Below are 19,400 nucleotides of genomic sequence, written 5' to 3'. Positions count from 1 at the left end.
CCCTGGAATTCTGCGGGGGCGGGGCCAGAGAGGGGGAGATATTTGCATAGCACCGCCCTTCCAGGCTTCCTATTGGTCAGAACCGGATGGAATATTTGCATAGGACCGCCCCCCGACCTCCCATTGGTCAGATCGGGCGGCCCACTCCCAGCACCTAGCGAGGAGGACAAATGATGTTTATTTGGGGTTCTTAAAAAAAGAGCCTCTTCAGTCCCTCCTTCAGCTTAGGCCCCTCCCTTCCTTGGAATTCTGCGGGGGCGGGGCCAGAAAGAGAAAAGGAATATTTGCATAGCGTCGCCTCTCGGTCTCCGATTGGCCAGGTCGGGCCAGATCCTGAGGGAATATTTACGTAGGACTGCCCCTCTTAGCCTCCGATTGGCCAGATTGGGTTGCCCACTCCCAGCAGCGGCGGCGGCCCCGCCCACTCAGCCTATACTGATTCAAGAGCCCGCTTTTTTCGCCGCTGCTGTTAGCGTTGCTGCTGCTGCTGAAGCAGCTGGCTCTTGGGAAGGGCTGGCTGGGGAGAGAGAGGGGCGGGGCGGGGCCCGCCCTCCCCACCCAAGGAGTTGAAAAACAGACGGACGCAGCTGACCAAGGCAAGTGACGGTTCCCCCCTCCCTTAAGAAGAGTGACGGTTGGTTCCCCCCCCTCCTTCTTTTCCTGGCGCGCGCCAGGACGAACGAACCCCCTTCCTGAGAGAGAGTGGCGAGAGTTCTAAACGGCAGCGAAGCGAGGGGGGCGTGGTTAATGGAAAGGGGGCGTGGCGGTGCCTTTGGAATGCGAAAAAGGAGGCGGGAGGTTGGTTGGGGGCGGGCGCAGGTTGTGGCGAGGGCGGCGGGGATTGGCTGGAGGGGCGGTGAGTGACGTGAACGCGCGCGAATGGGAGGAGGAGGAGGAATAAAAAAATCCAAGGAGGCAAAAATGTTTCCTTCTCAAGTTCATAAGGAGGAAAAAGGGGACTTTCTCTCTCTCTTTCTCTGACTCTTTCTTTCAGTCCTTAAAGGTTCAGGACTGAGAGTGTCCATGTTGTAGGTATGAAGCTGCTTCTTCTTCTATCAGAATATATATCACTATATATATATATATATATATATCTCAAAATCACAATATATATCAGAAGACATATCCTGGGGTTTTCTTTGACAAGGTTTGTTCAGAGGGGATTCAGCCATTGCCTTCTTCTTCTTCTTCTTCTTCCCCTGAGGCTGAGAGAGTGTGACTTGCCTTCTTCTTCTTCCCCTGAGGCTGAGAGAGTGTGACTGAGGCTGAGAGTGTGTGACTTGCCTTCTTCTTCTTCCCCTGAGGCTGAGAGAGTGTGACTGAGGCTGAGAGAGTGTGACTTGCCTTCTTCTTCCCCTGAGGCTGAGAAAGTGTGACTGAGGCTGAGAGAGTGTGACTTGCCTGCTTCTTCTTCCCCTGAGGCTGAGAGTGTGTGACTGAGGCTGAGAGAGTGTGACTTGCCTTCTTCTTCCCCTGAGGCTGAGAGAGTGTGACTTGTGGGTTTCTGTGGCTGAGCCGAGATTCGAACCCTGGTCTCTATAGAGTCACAGTCCAACGCTCAAATCGCTGCGTCTCGCCTTTTCAGGTCCTGAGCTGTGTGCCTTCGAGCCCTTTCCGACTTTATGGCGATCCTGCCACGGGGTTTCCTTAGTAAGATTCGTTTAGGTGGTTTGGTTTGCCTTCCCTTTGAGGCTGAGAGAGTGTGACTCCTTGCCCAGGGTCACCCCAACGGTTTTACATGGCTAAGCCAAGATACAAACCCTGGCCTTCAGAGTCATAGTCCAACACTCGAACCACTGTGAAGTGGAAGACTTCCATGACTGGCATCCATAGGGGTTTTGTGTGTGTTTTTCGGGCTCTGTGGCCATGTTCTGAAAGAGTTTATTCCTGACGTTTCGCCAGCATCTGCGTCTGGCATCCTCAGAGAAATGAGATCCACCTATAGTGGCAAAACGTCAAGAATAAACTCTTCCAGAACGTGGCCACAGAGCCCGAAAAGCACACACAAAAACCCAAACCACTATCCTCCGCTTCCTTGACTCTGGAGGACGCAGTAACGCTGCAAAGTGCCCAGTCAGAAGAAGCCTGTCGGAAGATGGAGTTCCTGCATCAGAGCCGCCTTCCTCCCCAAAGGCTCCCCGTCGTCATATTTAGACAACACAACATACATGCCACGCTGGCTCTACTCTCAGGCCGACCTATAGTAAAAGAAAGGGGACTGGATGAAGGTTGGACCTCCAGCAGCGTCTTCAAGACGCGTTGGCTTAGCATGAGCTGTCATGGATTTCTTCAGGTGCACCGTTCTGATTGAAATCCACCGAAACGTTGAAATAAATCTGTGTGTCTCAAAGGTGCTGAATATACTTTCAGCCCAAGTGCCTCAGTGGGGAAACACAGAGAATGTAGATGGTTTGCTACCATTTGACAGTATTGAATATAAGTACATCCATGAACTGGAGCTTGTTCCTTTTCCACTGGGAATTAATCTTGTGGCCCCAAAATGGGTCTAGTGCATTTTACACCAAGAGCCTGCCCTCATGTTGTATATTGATATGATCAGGAAGCTTGCTGGCAGTAAAACTCTATCAAATATCAGCAGCGCTTCCTTGTACAGTCCAGAATGTGTGTCCTGGCCAGATTGCCTCCCGAATAAAAGGTATTTGCCATGAAATACCAGGGGGGCAGGGGGAATTGAAAGGGAACAGTTACCGTATATACTCGACTATATACGTCAAACTAATGTAGAAGTCGACTGTAGGTTTTGGCGTCAAAAATGTGGCTTTTGATATGACTCGTGTTTTAAGTCGAGGGTAAAACTTAGGGCCACATAACAAAGGATCTAAAGGTTGAAGCAAAGAAAACAATGCCAATGAATTTACAAAATTGCAGGAGGCATAACTGTTTCTCCTCACATTAAAGGCTGGATGGATAAAAGAGTAGAGGAGGGTCAGTGCTTCTAGAACAGATGACATTCTTGCCTTTCACCAGGGGATGGTTCCTTTTAAGATAAGAGTAAAAGTACATTGGCCCATGGATAGGTCGACTCAAGTTTTTTGGGTCAATTATTTATACATGAGTATATACAGTAACTTCTATAGACTTTCTAGATAGCCTGGACTCTGCGTTTTGTTTGATTGACAGCTCTAGGCTATCTACATTGGGGATGTGCTGAAAGATCATTGACATGTGCCACCTATTTCCACAATGTGAATTGATCCTTCTGTAGTACCAGAAGAGCAGGTCTGGTGGTTTGTGGTCCTTCTTACGTTGTTGAACTGATAAGCCCATTGTCTCTCCACATTTGCCAGATTGTCACAGGCTGATTCGCAGTTCGAGTCCAACATCTGGAGGGCCAGAGAGCCATCAGCTCCGCACCACAACTGTCTGAATTGATGATGCACTGATGAACAGTGCACAGATACAGCCAGCTCTTTGTATTAGTGGGGGATGAGTCCACCCTCCCTCCGTGGATAAGAAGAAAGTCAGACCTCAAGTTCTGTTGGCCCCAATGGTGGTGTGACATGCAGATGTGTGCATTCGCTGCCATTGAGAAGAACGAGGCTTGCCCTTGGCAGATGCTCAGATCTGTGGATGGCGAGAGCCCACTGTAGTTTTATCTAGGACAGTGATCCCCACACTTTTTTTGGGCTACTGCCCCCTTTCCTCTTGGGTGATAATCCTATCACCCCCAATTAGGTCTGCTGTTCTGCTGCAAATTCAAAACAACTAATCTCAGTTGCTGCTTCCTTTGCACCAAGTCACACTGGGAGCAGCAACCGAGCAGTTGGCTGAGCAGCGACTGAGAAGTTTCTTGCTTGTGCCGGTCTTGCAGCAAAGGCTGCCACAGACGAGAATATTTTTGGTCGCTGTTTGATTGACTGCTCAGTCGCTGTTCCATTTGCACCCCATAACCCAGAGAGCAGCAATTGAGAAGCCTCTCACCCATGCCAGCCTTGCAGCAAAGGCCGATGTGGACAAAAGGCCTCTTGGTTGCTGCTCAGCCAGCTGCTCATTTGCTGCTCCCAGGGTGATCAGGTGCATGGGACCCCAGAGCAGAGGGACCCTCAATCCTTCATCAGGGCAGAGAAAGGTGTAGCTGGTGTGTGTGTGTAGGGGTCTACAGAGGCCACATGCCTCTGTAAACGACTGGAGACTGGTATGGACCAGGAAAGTAGAGATTTAAACTATAAGACCCACTCCAAAGCAAAGGACTCTTTCCAATACAGTTGCCCCTTTGAACTCACGGAGGATCCGTTCTAGACCCCCTGCGAGTTCAAAATCTTGCGCATATTCAAGCCCATAGGTTTGAATGGGGCACATGTATTCAGGGTGCACACCCCATTAAGATTAATAGTGGTTGCCCCTCCGAGGATTTCCAAGTCTGCGCATTTCAAGTCCGCCGACTTGGAGGGGCAACTGTAATTGAGCACAGATACTCCTTCCCCAGTATCATTATCATTATTATTGTTGTTTATTTTATTTATACCCTATTCTTTAGAGATGCTCTCAGAGTGGAAGACATGTCTTCCCCACATATCTTTAAGTGTCCTCTCTACCACCAATTCTGATTTCTTCTGCTACGTCTTCTCTCACGTTTTTAGTCTACAGCTCCCAGAATACTTGCTGTTGGCTATGAGGGCTAGAGCTTCTGGGAACTGATGTCCAAGAGCCTCCAAGGATCCATGTTTGGGAACCGTTGGGCTACAATGGAAGTCAGATACTTGATGTAACTGCAAAATTCAAGTATATCAAAGTTCAGTTGTGTTTGTTGGGGTGGGAATCCTGGTCTTCATTTCAGCTACTGATCAGATAACAAGCAACCACACTCTGTGCTTATTATTGGCCCACGGTAAGGGAAGCTTCTTGTTTCTGGAAGGAAGTTCTGTTATAACAAGCATAAAATTCAAGATAGCCAGCAATGAAGGGCTGTTTATGTATTATAAATAGGGTGGAAAGGATTCAGCTGGCAGCACATCTCATTCCTGCTGAGAAAAAGTGGTGTGAGACGCAGCCTTTTAACTGGAATTGAAATAACATTTTTAGCAAATGAAAAAGTTGCATTCTAGTGGGAGGGAATGCAGAAGGCACTTGTGGTAGAACTCTGTGTAGCAGTTTTCAAAGGGAGAAATAACAACTTCTATCCTGTAAGAAAATAAATGTCTTACGGTACCTTAAAGACTAAAAAGTTTTGTTGGGCTACAGCCGACTTCATTGTCTTCTTCATTTTGCTGCAACAATGTGCTGATCTGTGTCCATAATAAGTTATTGAACTGAACTGAATTGCTGCAACAGACGCCATGCCCTTGACGTGTGGGTAGTTCTTGATTTATGTTGGGGTTGTGTTCCTCCACTTGCAGTGTAAATTGAGACCAATATTAATAGGGAGAGCCAGTTCCATAAGCAACCATTGGAGCCGGTGTGTGTGTGTGTGTACATTCTGACAGAGCTGAAACAGCAAAGAAGTTAGCAGTTTTATTCATCCTGCTACTAGAAGCAAGCAGGTGTTCTCCAGAAGGACAAAGAGAGGCAGCAACTGCAGATCCCAAGGGTGCTTGGTTGGGAGTGAGTTGGTTTGCCTTTAGACAATAGTTCCTCTTCAGAGGAGAAGACAGGTAGAGAGCATCTGGAAAGAGCTGTATTCTGCTGTTCCTTCTCCAGCATCTTCCCAGGTGGAGAAAGCCCATCAGGAGAGAAAGGGGTTAGAACATCTCCTGCTGTGCCTTCCGCAGAAGGAGCAGAGGCAACACATCTGCTGTGGCCTTCCCAGCAGGGCTTGCCAAGGGGGAAAAGCACATCAGGAGGACAGAAACAGCACATCTTCATCTTTAGAGGAGTCAGGAAGGCACATCATAAGGAACATAAGACACAGCAACTGGTGATCTTTGATCACCAGCTTATTACATAGAGAAGGAGCTTCATTCAAAGCTGAAGTTAGACTTCTGTTGACAGAAGGAAGAACAGCAGACATTGAAACATTTGCTGTCACAAAGGGCCCCAGAGTTACCTGCATCTTTTGTTATTTTTGGCTGAGAAGTTTTTTGTAGCCACAATGGTTTTATTCCACACTGATCAACTGAACTTCTGTTTGGGTATATCGTTCTTTTTGAGTATCAAAGGAACATTGACATGACATTTCTCACAAAACTTTGATGCTTAGATTATGAACTAGATGTTCTGATAGCTCTTCCTAGCTTTGTGATGAGGGTGCCTGCTCTTCTTCATATGACCACTCTTTCTCTAGTTCTACTAGGTTTTCCTTGGACAATTCTCCATGAGATCCCAGAAATTGCTTGAATCTACTTCCTGTATGGGTTCTTCTTCCAGTCTGACTCTGCTTTTTCTGCACTGGCTTTGTTTGTGATATGTCTTCAATACTGAGGGCAGCAGAGACATGATAAAATTGTGGACATATCAGTTTCAGCAGACAGCATTTGGATGTTGCTATCACTAACTGTATGGCATCCTGTATATTAAAAGCCTTTTAATTGTCTGTGATGTCATATTCATTTGTCTGCCTCACTAAATCAACACAGAGTTAAGGTAGTTGGACTTGAAAAATTGAATTGCACATTGGTGCATGGAACCCATGCAAAAAGGAGATGGTGTTTTGTGGGTAGAAAACAACAAAATATGTATTCTGGGTGGTTGCAGGACAGCTAGGGGCATTGTCCAAAAGCAGCAGGATATTGAAATGAATGCCCTCCTTTTTGCAATATTCCTTGAGCTCAGTGTGGAGCTCCTTTGCAAAATACTGCTGAATGATGGGATCTGTCATTCATTCTGTCTCGTTTGCATACCAGCAAACACACAAAAGTGCTTTCACATAGCTCTTAGAGGGCCCCTTAGATGTTCAGCATGGAAAATTAGCAGTGAACGCAGTTTGTAATTGCCTTCAGCATTGCCTTCTAAGAGAAGAGTGAAGCCACAGCCATTCTAAAGCTGGGTGCAATATTCTCTTCCACAGAAATCTAGGTATGGTCAGGCTCCCCCCCAAATACTGGTCTCATCAACACTGAAAAACAGTTTGGCCGAGTAATGACCATTTTCATCCATCTCCTGCAGCTTGGAAGCTAAACTTGCTGCTGCTTCATCAGCCAGTGCATCCTCACCACAGGTTTTAAAAAGTTTGAATCCAAATTGGTGCTTCAATCACTACAGAGGTCTGTGATTAGTAATAAATTATTTAACATCACCTTCCTCAAATTCTTTCTGGTGTCATTCAGACAGTGAGTTTTAGTACACACAGTGTCTTCAGTGAATGTATTCTTCCTCCTGCCTTGTTCTTCTGGCCAAGCTGCTGACATCCTTTCCATCCTGTCCATGAGAATAGATGTAGGAACTGGACAGGACAGAAGGTGGGTAGGTGAGTAGTCCCAGCTTGCACGCATGCTTTGGGTTTTGTCCACTGATTTGGACCCTGCTTTGATTTCTCTCCCTTACAGTTTCTCTTTCTTTTTGCTCTTTCCACTGCTGCTGTGCACTTGTCCTCTGGTGACCTTCTTCTCCTTTGAGGACTCTGCTCCTAGTCCCATTGAATTTTATCCATGGTTTGGAAGAACCCTAGGAGGTCCAGAGGATACCTTGTTGCTGTGTTATAGAAATATAACTGAATGCTTCTCTGTCATTTCCTCCATTTGCCAGCCAGTAAAAGGCAGTGTTGCAGGGGGTTCCTGCAGCTAAAATACGGGTTTTGCAGGGAGTGAGGAGATGTTTCTTAGTTCTGCCTGTGCCGAGCTTCATGATATGTCTTCTGATCTTGGATCTCAACCAGTGTCTCATCCAGTCGGGGAGAGAGTTGTCCTGTTTCGTTGATGGACTGTCTGTTACATAGTTATACTTTTACATGGTTGTACATTTACTTCACACAGTCCATCCAGCCACAACTTCCCTATGTGCATTTGCTGTACTGCACAGATTGCCTAGCTGTTGCCCTGGCATCTCTCCGTATCCATCCATTTCCATCTTGAATGACTACATGGTCACATTTCATCCCCAGTAACCAGAAGAAATGTGATATCTTAGAAGCCTGGCTGCTCATCCATGTGAAAGTGCCTGGCTCAGAGGCTAGAGTTATCATAGTTATGGAGCGTTGATATTGGGAGAACTCCTGGCCCAACCTTCTGTTCAGAAGCCCATCCTGAGTGAATGTAAGATAAATGGTGACCTGAATCCTATTTAGTTTCAGCTACAATAGGGAGTTAAAGAGTATACATAAGTTAACTTACCAGATCATCATACATTCAGTGGGTCTGCTGTAATTGAAACTAATCCCATAGGCCTGCAAAATTGAGGGCCATAAAACCTTTTTCTAAAAAATGTATGCTGGTTTTACAGGAATTTGGCTTTTTTTTTTAATTTGGTACTCAAATATATATTAAAAACTAAGAAATGATTTTTCATCATAGGCCTGTATAATAGGATTAAGACTTAAATTTGCCTCTCTCAGCATGCCTTCTGCACAATATTTGCAAATTATGCATTTATGTTCCTATTATGTTGGCATTATACCCCAGATAGCATACTTCAGCTTATGCTGATCTGGGGACTTAGACTGACTTTTAAATTTGTGTAACTTTAGCATGGAATTGCTTCCTAAATTGAATGTTAAAAGATAGTGGTTTTATGTGGACACAACCAAGAGAACTTTGAGGGAGTCATTTCCTACAAAGGAATGATGTTGGCAGTATCTGATGTACATCTATTTAATGCCATTTATAGGAGCAAAAATGGCTCAGAGCTATTTTTACAGCCATATCCTTGTTTCATTTCTAGTAAATGTGCAAGATTACAGTTTTATACTCAAATCCTGTACACATTTTTCTGAGGCATGTCCTTTTGTGTTCCATGTGTCCATGTCCTTAACAATTGTGTCAATGGTTGCATCTGCACCGCAGAAATAATCCAGTTTGATACCACTTCAACTGCTATGGCTCAGTGCTGTAGAATTCTGGGAACTGTAGCTTGTTGTTGCATCAGAGCTCTCACAGAGAAGGCTAAATATATGAAAACTACATTTCTCAGAATTTCGTAACATTGAACCATGGCAGTGAAGGTGGTGTCAACATGGATTGTTTCTGCAATGCAGGTGCAGCCTAGGATTGCAGCTTTAAAACGTCAACATTGCCAGAAACATTTTCCCATCATACTTTCCATTGAGAGCACAGTTCATTTACGTGTGAAAAATAAATTGGTTCGTTATAAGATGTTGTTCCCACCAGCAATAGAGATAGAAAACGTTTGGAAATTTTGAAGCCATGGGGGGAAAAGGTTTTTTTTCTGGAGAAAACAAATATTTATTTATTTATTTATGAAAAATTGACAAACACATTATTAATACCTTATTGGCATAGTACGTTTTATTTTGATACTACTTGCTGTAGCTTTGAGCCAGTGCTATGTCAACAACATTTTTAGAGCTTTAAATATATGGCACTTTCTCCTCTGTGTGCCTACACATTCAGAAAAGTATATCTTGCTGGGGGAAATTTCAGCATCTGGTCATGTACGGTAAATCACATTTTCCCATGCCAAATTGAATATTGGTGTCTTTAGAATTTCAGATAGTAGCTTTGCTATAGTAGAAAGCACTTCCTCTCACAAATTTAGCATCCAGTGTTTGCCACTCTCCTCTCTCTGATGCAGATTTATGTGCCATTTTTTATTCCATTTTCAAGTGTCTCCCAGTTCTCAAAACAGCTTTTCACAGGGGAAAACACTGTGGGTGTTGTCTGTGTTACAATCAGCAAAACAAGATATCTCAACTTACAGAAGTCAATACAGTGGTTTTCTCATGTTCTGACAATTATGGTTGAATAGCTTGTCTGGAATTACGCCTACCTTATGACAGGATTTATTTAGAATAGTAACCAAAGTTTGTTTTGGGCAGTGAGAATCAGTGATTTATTATCATTCCATATCTGTGGCCTGTTTTATCTCATCCATCCAGCCTTTAGGGTGAGCACAAACAGTTATGCCTGCTCGAATTTTGTAAGAACTTTGGCATTGTTTTCCTTTGCTTCATCCTTTAGATCCTTTGTTATGTGCACCTAAGTTTTACCCTTGACTTCTCCATGGGTCACCTCAAAATCGATAATTTTGGCCTCAAAACCCGCCCTCGACCTATATATGAGGTTGAATTATGGTAAAGTAGATATGGTAAATAGACCAAGCAAGAGCTTGTTAGTATACATTTTCTATACTTTTTATATGCCAGGCTTTTTCTTATAAACTGTGGAAAATCTCCAGTTGGGCCTAGGTAGTGCTTGTTTAGAGGAACTGGAGGAGTTGTCTGTATTCGTATGCAATCTTCCTTCTGTTCTCGTGGACTTAGGATCCATATCCCTTGACTATCTGCGGGAGGCGAACGGAGGGGGTTAAAATGTGGGGGCATTTCATTTATGAAAATGAGTACCTTAGGCTTGCTTGACATTATGGAGAACTATTGAAGAGAAAATAATTTTCTGTATTACTAGGACTGATAGTGGGGATGCACCTTCATTCAGGCCAATAGGGCTTGAATATACACGATTTTCCGTTTTTGCGGGAGGGGTCCAGAACTGATTCTCCGTGAAAACAGATGGAGGACTGTACTTGCATGTAGCATTTTTAAGGAACAGTTTTTCTGAATAAGACTGGTTACTGCCTATTGAAAGTTGACATTATTCTATCATGCTAGTCTGTCCTTTTTATTATGTATGCTATCTCTCAGAAATCTCTGATTGTATGGATACTAATGGTCCTGCCATGTATCACAATGCATGCTTTGTAGGAAACAGAAAATACTGCTACCCTACCAAGAGCACATTGCCAAACTTTCCTAATTGCCATTCTGTATCAGTCATTGATCAAATGATTTCCAAAGAACAAATTGAAATACTATTTAGAATTATGTTCCAGTTATGCAGCGTCACAGCAGAAAGATCAAAAGATGTTACTCTTATACCATATTTGTTTTTCTTACAGGTTTATTGTAAACTGTTTACAACAGCTATGACACCAGCTCTCCAAGAGAAAGCAATGAAAGGTCATGGTATCTATTTATCACCTTCTTTGTCTTCAGGAGCTATGGAATCCAGTGAAACCCTAGGAATGGGAAGTGCCAGGCCTGTAAAAGAGAAGATGAAGGATGGTTCTGTTGCAAAGATTACTTGCTCTGTGTTGGGACTTCCCACGCTTCAGGCTAACCATAACACTGATTGTTTTAATTTAAAGTACTTTGATTCTCAGTCTTCAAAAGATTATCCTTTACTTATGAACCCCAGTTCACCTTTCAGTGTAAATAATAAAAATTGTACACCAAGGAACTCTGAAGAACATAATTGCTCCAAGATGACAAATCCTTTAGGTGACAGTGTGAATAAAAACTCCAGCCAGGTTATTAATTCAGAATCTGGGGAACGGGTCAGAGGGGAAGCTTTATCAGGCGCAGCAGAGAACATACCAGATTTGGGGAGACTGTTGGATTCACATTTAACTGAATCTAGTAATGAAGAAGAGAAGCAGCTTCCTAATTGTAAGTTATATCGTAAGAATGGATTTTTGGGGAAGGCCTTATTTGTAAATTCTGAGACAAAAAAAGGAGATTTATTGCATCAAGTGCACCATGATGTCCTGGAAGCAACAATGAACTGTAGTCCCAGTAGCAAAGCACAGGAATTGAATTTTCGCTTACTTGAGTGTGTAAACAAGCAACAGATCTTGCTCAACCGGGCCAAAAGAACTCAAAAACATTTGCAAATTATTTTGGCAAAGCATGTTGTTAAACACTGTGACCAGCAAATGAAATGCTTTGTGAGACATCAGCTACAGAGAATGAAAACTTTTCACGATCCAAACAATATTCTAGGTAGCAACGATTACAGATGCACTGCAATTAAAATGGAAAGCTTGAATCCAGACACTAATGTGATTAAAGATACGCAACATGATACTGGTGAAATCAAGGTGTTTGCTCATTCTACAGCAGGAGTGTTATCAGAGATGGAAGAGAGTTTAGATTCTGAGGCCACTTGTAGCAGCTCAAGTGAAGATGATGATGATCAGGTTTCCAGAAAAGTTATGGCAGTGTAAGTATTAAACCATTTCAGGACTTTGGCTCTGTATACCTTCTTGTATGCTCTTGTTTTGCATAAATCTGTGAGACACATATAACTGCAAGTAAGGAGCTCTGTTGTATTAATATAACACAAGACTAGCATCTACACACACCTCTCAGTCAAGCTTTACTAAATTAAAACAGTTTATTAGATTGGAGCTCAAGTAGCAGGCATCTTGCAGCATTTTATATTTACAGCGCACCCACGTCATACGCGGGCGCGCTTTACGCGGCTTGAGCATACATGCTGAAGCTGCGGGGTGCGCAGGGCGGAAGGGGCAGTGCGTCCTATTCAATTGAATGGGCGCGTGCGCCTGTTGTGCCCCGTGCGCCGCCACGCCGCCGTGCACGAGCCCCATTGTTTACAATGGGGCTTGAGCATAGGCGGAATTTGCCTTACGCAGAGGGATCCGGAACGGATCCCCCCGTAAGGCGAGGGCCCACTGTATTTGCTCATTTCCCCCATAGAGTCCCTGAAACCTCTTTGGGGGGAAACTGCCAAGAGGGCAGGGAGATAGTGGCATTTGACGAATAAATGCTGTGTCACATGTGGCTACTGTATATGGAATCAGTTTCCAAAATTCAACAAAAAAAACCTTATACAGTCCTCCCTCCATTATCGCGGTCATCGGACTTGCGTCCCTCGCTTACGTGCGAGGGACGAACGGAGGGTGAATGAATGGGCTGTGTACTCGTGCCCATATTCAAACCCAATGGTGCTTGAATATAAGCGACACTCTTGTTTTCACGAGGGGGTCAGGAACAAATCCCCCATGAAAAGGAGGGGTGATTGTACTTCTTATTTTTACTTTCTTTCAAATTACTGATTTTCATCTACTTCATTGCAGACTTCAGACACCCATTGAAACGGCATTAAAAACAAACGGATGTTTAATGCATTTTCCTGTTTGGGAAAAAACATACTGTACCAGTATTATACTGTTGCTCTTTACTTCAAAGAATAAAACAAACTCAGTAGAATCAACCAATTTTATCTGAAACTGCTAGTTGGCAGTAAGATAAAATGTGTCAGCTTTAATATGCTGTAACAGAATTAGGGACCTGACAACTCATAGGAAATGAGAACTAGTAGTTAGGGAAGAAGTGAGTGGGATCAAAACATTGAAAATGTGTGTGTCGATTCTCCTTGACTAAAAAAAACATCTAAAAATGGGCTTGGCATCTGGGAGAGAACCAGCTCTAATCATCCAAGTTGAATTACTAGAAAGATTTTATATATGGAGCTGCCTTTGAAAATGATTCAGAAACTTCAAATTGTTTTGATAGTTGGAGAGTCTGGCAAGTAGAATTAGTCTGGCTTGTTTTATTGGATCATTTTTGCACCAATTCTTAAGGGATTACATTGGTTCCCTATTGGCTGTCAAGCCCATTTCAAGATTGTTTTAGTCACCTTTCAAGCCCTTAACAATTTGGACCCACATATGTGAAGGAGCATGTGCTATATCATCCTGTCCATGTACTGGGATCTTCAGGTATCATCAGTCAGAGAAATACATTATGCGCTTTAAAAAGAGAGAGGTTTCTTTGTGGTAGCAACCTAACTTTGGAACATTCTCATGTAGTGGATACACTTAGCACTGAACTTATCTTGGGGGTATAAAATGAAAATGATATTTTCTCCCAATGCACTGTAAATGCAGAATTTTTTTTTGCTGTCTTTTTTATTTGCTAGTTGAATACTTTCCTGTTTAATAATTTTATTGTTTTATGATATTTGTTGTTACAGCATTTTGTATGATGCCTTGGGATCCTTTGAGGCCGAAGAGTGCCTTATAATTTAAAATAAAATAAAATAGTATATCAATGAAATGTGGGGGTTGCCCCTTTTTGATTTTGTTCTCAACATCTGGGATTGGTAATGGCCTTTTGCTAAAGTATGCTGTATCCAATATAGCAAGGGAGGCTTCAGGCTTAGTCATTGAACAGAGACTGCTATGGTCACCTTGGATAAAATAGCCTGGGAACTGGACAAAGGGAGTGTGTCCTTTTGGTTATACTGATCTTCTTGTTAGCTTTCATTTTCATCAATCATAGTATTGTTCTGCTGGACCATCTCACTGAAATGAGGCTTCATTATTAAATCTTTAGCTGTGATACAGTTCATGCTTCCACCCTTCCTCCCATATTATTTAGCATGTACATGAAACCATTGGGAGATGTCCAGAATTCTGGAGTCCAATACTCAGATCTTTTTCTCCAGTCAGTCAACTTTGTTACAATCACAGTTCAATCATAAAAGTGAAAGGGCAGAACATAGTGGAAAATCAAGATGAAAAACAGTTCCTAGGTACAAGAATTTTGGTGTATATATTTAAGTGGCAATCCAGCAGCCAGCTGCTATATTAATGACAGATAACATTCAATAGGCTTAGAATGAGCCACAGTGGGATTTGACCAACTTATGCCTAGTGGAACATGCTGGTATAAAATACTTGGCAATCTTAAACACAGATTCTTTAGAAGAATCTGAACAAAGAAGAGAGGGATATAAGCCATCAAGTCTGTCTGGGATTTTTTCCAAAATTGGATCAGTACATTAGGAATGAATATTCTTATAATACAAGAAACACAGCAGAACATGATCAACCATTTTACCCCAATGTTCCCCTCACTTCCAGAGGAACCGAAAACTACTGTCCTGCAACTGCAGTATGAAGCAATCACATTGGCAACACAGTAGATGCAGTCTGTGTGTAATTCTGCTGATTGTGTGACAGAGGTGATGGCAAATATATTAGATTTAAGGCATTATACCTGGTTGAGGTCAGCAAGTTTCACTTTTGGTGGCATTGACTTATTCCATGCAAGCACTGATGAGGCAATGGAGCATATTAATAAAGCAAGATTAACTGCCCACAAAATGAACTGGGACACAACATCAGCAACAGAGGTAAATCTGCTTCTCCTGAAGATGTAGTTCTTCCTCATCTTTTGCCAGGTCTAAATCACCATCAAGGCAGACTGGTATATCCTCACAGTCTTCACTTGAGTCAATATTGCTCTTGCGTGATCCAAGAAGTCTATAGCAACCTCCAAGTCTAGAGTTTGACTTCACATGCAGGACATCACCGAATCCATTGTTCAGTCTGACAGGCCCACTACAATTATGGGCCCCAAAATTGTATTGCCACTTCAACACCTGGTGGAGCAGAGATTTGTGGGTTCTGGACATTATATATCTGGTTTATGCTGTAGAATTATCAAGTATTCCTCCAACTGGCATTTTTTTTTTATACTACTCCTTTCAGGGTTCAGAGGGACAATTCTACCTTGCTATGCAAGGATGCTGTGAAAAACATTCCACCTCTATCCAAAAGAGATGATGTCTTTTCCAGGTACTTCACAGTTCTGACATGAGATGGCATCCTTCAACCCATCCTAGATCTTTGCTGTATCAATATGTACATCTGTCCAAAGAAATTCAAGATGGGCACCCTAGAATCCATCATGCAGATTTGATTCATATCCATCAATCTTCACAATGAATACTCTCAGCACCGCAAATTCCTTTGCTTCATGATCAGACAAGAGCTTTACCAATACAAAGTTCTTCCTTTTGGCTTCTCCACAGATAAATGACGTATGGGAATAAGAAAGTTAGGAAGATGAATCCCCAATTTTGGAAAGCAAAGTGAAAGCTGTACTCAAGCAATAGAGAAGAGTAAATCACCAGGAACAGAAGACATACCAATAGAACTACTTTAAGCCACAGAGACAGAATCAAGCTCAGCTCTAACTAAAATCTGCCAACAAAGATGAAAAACAAAGCAGTGGACCACAAACCTGAAGCGATTAGTATACTTTCTCCCACATAAAAAAGAGACATGAAGGATAGTGATAATTACAGGACAATTGCACTAATTTCCTATGCAAGGAAAGCCATGCTCAAAATTCTACAGTAAAGACTCCTACCATATATGGAGCAAGAAATCCTGCAGGTGTAATCTGGAGTCAGGAAAGGAAGAGCCACTAGGGGTCACATTGCAAACATATGATGGATAATAGAGTGCACCAGAAAATTCCAAAGGAAAATCTACATGGGTTTTATTGGCTACAGTAAAGCTTTTGACTGCATAGATCATGAAAAGCTATGGAATGCTCTCAAAGAAATGGAATTACCACTACACTCCATTGTCTTGATGCATAACCTGTACTCAGGACAGAAAAACATAATGGTTCCCAATTTGGAAAGGAGTCAGGCAAGCTTGCATTCTATCACCTATTTATTCAATGTATATGCAGAAAATATCATACACAGAGCAGGCTTAGACTCAGAGGCAGGAGGAGGAGTGAAGACTGGAGGAAGAAATATCAACAATCTTACATATGTACATTATACCTATACTACAAGCAGAAACCAACAAAGACCTGGAGCAATTACTGAAGAAGGTCAAGGATGAATGTGCCAAGGTAAGCTTTAATGTTGAACATCAATAAAAGAAAAGTAATAACCATGGATCTACAAGAATTCATCCTAGGTAATGAGAAAATTGAAATAGTCAGAGTTACTATACTTTGGATCAACTGTTGATAGAAATTGAGTGGATGACAGCAAATAATTGTAGCTTAATTTAAACAAGACATAAATGTTTGGTATTTGAAAGGAGGAGAAGGGGGAAAGATGAAGATTGTGCAGGAATTTTTTTTTCCTGTCTGGGTGTGCTCTTGGATTCAGTCCTTAGCCTGGATGCTTGGGTTTTGGTGGGGAGAGGAATGTGTTTGCACAGTTTAAGATAGAGATGCTTGATCTGGCCATATGATACATACCTTAATAACATCCTATTTGGGGCGGCCCTTGAACGTTCAGAAAGTTGAGCTGGTCCAGAGAGTTGCGGCCAGATCATTAACTGAGTCTGGTTAGAGGAAGCAAACGACTTTCTTGTCACAAGCCTAGCTACTAGCCTGTTTCTCACCCCAGATCAAAGCGACGGTAATGATCTATACAGTCCTAAACAGATTAGATCCATGCTACCTGATAGACCATATCTTCTCATATAAGCATGTCTGAGTGCTGAGATTTCTAGGGGAGTCCATTCTCTCTATAAAACCATACTCAGAATTCCCAAAGGCCTTCTTGATTGTTGCCACCAGCCTCTGGAACATTTTGAGGGAGGTTATGCTGGCACTTTCCTTGCTTCTTCTGTCAGCAGGTGGAAACTTTTCTGTGCCAACAGAAACAGTTGGGGGAACTGATTGCAAGGGTTTTTAACTTTAAATGCGTTTAATTATGTAAATAGTTTAATTATATTTTAACAATAATTTTTGGGACATTTGTCTGCTTTGGTCATTCACCATGACTTTCAGAGTTTAAGTTTTAAAAAATAGCATTTAGATTTTGTTGCAACCTTTAGATAAAATAAGATTTAGTAGCTAGCTAGCTAGTTATTTTTATGAGTCTTATATTACTGTGAACAAAGGTATATTTAAATTCTTTTTGTAGTATATCTTAAGTATTAAATTATTAAATTTTAAAGAATACATATTACATTTAAATGACGATTGGACTTCTGTAATGCGCTCTACTTGGGGCTACCCTTGTGCCAAATTCGGAAACTTCAGTTGGTACAAAATATGGCAGCCAGATTGATCACGGGAACTTCTAGGAATGACCATATAACACCGGTCTTGAAGTCCCTGCACTGGCTGCCTATTAGTTTCCGGGCAAAGTACACGGTGTTGGTGATCACCTTTAAAGCCCTACATGGCTTGGGCCCAGAGTACTTGAGGGAATGCCTTCTTCCCTGCTGTCCGCCCTGCATGCTGAGGTCCTCTGGAAGAAATCTACTACAGCCAAAAAATCTAGGTTAACATCAGTTTCCCAGAGGGCCTTCTCTACTACTGCTCCTAAATTATGGAATGACCTGTCGGAGGAGATCCGTCACATTTCCACTCTCACAGCTTTTAAGAAAACACTCAAGACGGATCTCTTCCGGCAGGCCTTTCCAACTTAGTTACCCTCCCCAGATATAGAGATATTGTCCCCTCATTTGTCTATTCTTCCCCGCCTATGTTTCTGCCTTTTTAAAAATGCTTTTAATGTTTTTATACTATTATTGTTTAATTCTGTTTTAGTACTGGATATCGGGGGGGGGGGGGTAGGTCTAGGGTTTGATTTTTAACTCTATTGTAATTTATGTATTTTATTGTTGTAACCCACCCGGATTCTTCGTGATTGGGCGGGCTATAAATAAATCTTTATTATTATTATTATTCTCTTAATTATCTCATTTTATATAGCTGTTGAAATGGTTTAATATAACAAAACATGCATGATGTGTGCTATCCTCCCAGTAAACCATAGTCTAAGTGTGCCAAAGCTTGTTTGTGGAATAGGAACTTGGTTGGGTCCAATAAACAGGCATTACACACAGACAGTATGGTTTTAATTTCACATTGGTGTGGACATTTGGCACAAAAATCTAATTCCTTGCTAGGTCTTCTCAAGCAACTCTGGTTGAGAGTTTTTGCAAAGTCTTCTGTGACCTTCATCCTATGATCCACTTGATAGTGCCTTTGTAGAGATTGTCTGAAGTTGTCTCAGCTCAAGCACATTCCCTTTGAGCTGTTTGCAACCCATGATATCTGCCTGCTGTCATATGAAGTTGTGTTACTTGTGGCTAGGCTTGCCATATCCCGGTAGGGGGCATGACTTTCCCAGTTTTGGACCGTGCTGCACGGTCACGTTTTGCCTCTCTCCCGGGATGCCCCCCCGGGTTAGAGCGCCGCCGCTCTTACTTGCCGCCACTGTGGCTGTTTTTGTTTGTGCAGCGGCTCTTGCCGCCGCCGCCGCCGCCAATGCGGCTGTTGATGTGGCCCCTCTGGCTGCCGCCGCCACCATCGCAGCCTTTGGCATCCGCCCGGGCCCTGTGCCCCATGCGAGCAGGGCTCTATCGGAGGCTGGAGCTCCTCCTATGGCTGGCAGGCTGGCCACGTGGGCTGCTGAGGGACTGAGGCAGCGGGCAGAGGTGGGCAGCGAGAAGCAGCAGCAGAAGCAGCCGACCACTTGCCTCTACCTCCTCCTCCTTCGCTGCCTCCTCCGCCCGCTCCCTTTCCATGGCTGCAGCTGCTCATGCAGCCGGCCGGCTACCCTCCTCCTCCTCCTCCTCCTCCGTGCGCTTCTTTCCACGCATCGCGCGCCGACCTAAAAAGGGAGCTTGTCCCCTTAAGGAGGCAGAGCCTCGGGGGAGGAGGCGGAGTGGAGGAGGACTCTGGGCGAGGGGAAAGGGTTCTTTCCTGGCCCCATATGGCTCCAAGCAGCAAGAGAGTACTTCCCAAACTCTACTTT

The 19,400-nt window shown here is 43.2% G+C and overlaps 1 protein-coding gene across 7 annotated transcripts in view; it reads left to right on the top strand.

Moving 5' to 3' along the window:
• Positions 1 to 211: 211 nt before the first annotated feature.
• Positions 212 to 19,400, top strand: part of KANSL1L (KAT8 regulatory NSL complex subunit 1 like) — a 61,768-nt gene continuing 42,579 nt past the window's right edge. For 3 of the 7 annotated variants that reach the window (XR_016271770.1, XR_016271769.1, XM_089477669.1), the window contains exons 1-2: positions 217 to 596; positions 10,963 to 12,065. Coding sequence is in view for 5 of the 7 variants with exons in the window: in XM_089477669.1 (XP_089333795.1) it covers positions 10,990 to 12,065 (1,076 nt within the window). In the remaining 2 variants the exon portion in view is untranslated. Of the gene's footprint in view, positions 597 to 945; positions 1,033 to 10,962; positions 12,066 to 19,400 lie in introns of those variants that run through there. The other 4 variants (XM_089477673.1, XM_089477672.1, XM_089477671.1 and 1 more) reach the window with 4 other exon arrangements.

This window comes from Sceloporus occidentalis, unplaced genomic scaffold, assembly GCF_023333645.1.
Source record: "Sceloporus occidentalis isolate IW3139 unplaced genomic scaffold, rSceOcc1.0.p SCAF_12, whole genome shotgun sequence".
NCBI classification, from domain to species: Eukaryota; Metazoa; Chordata; class Lepidosauria; order Squamata; family Phrynosomatidae; genus Sceloporus; species Sceloporus occidentalis.
This window is presented reverse-complemented; position numbering and strand designations above follow the sequence as displayed.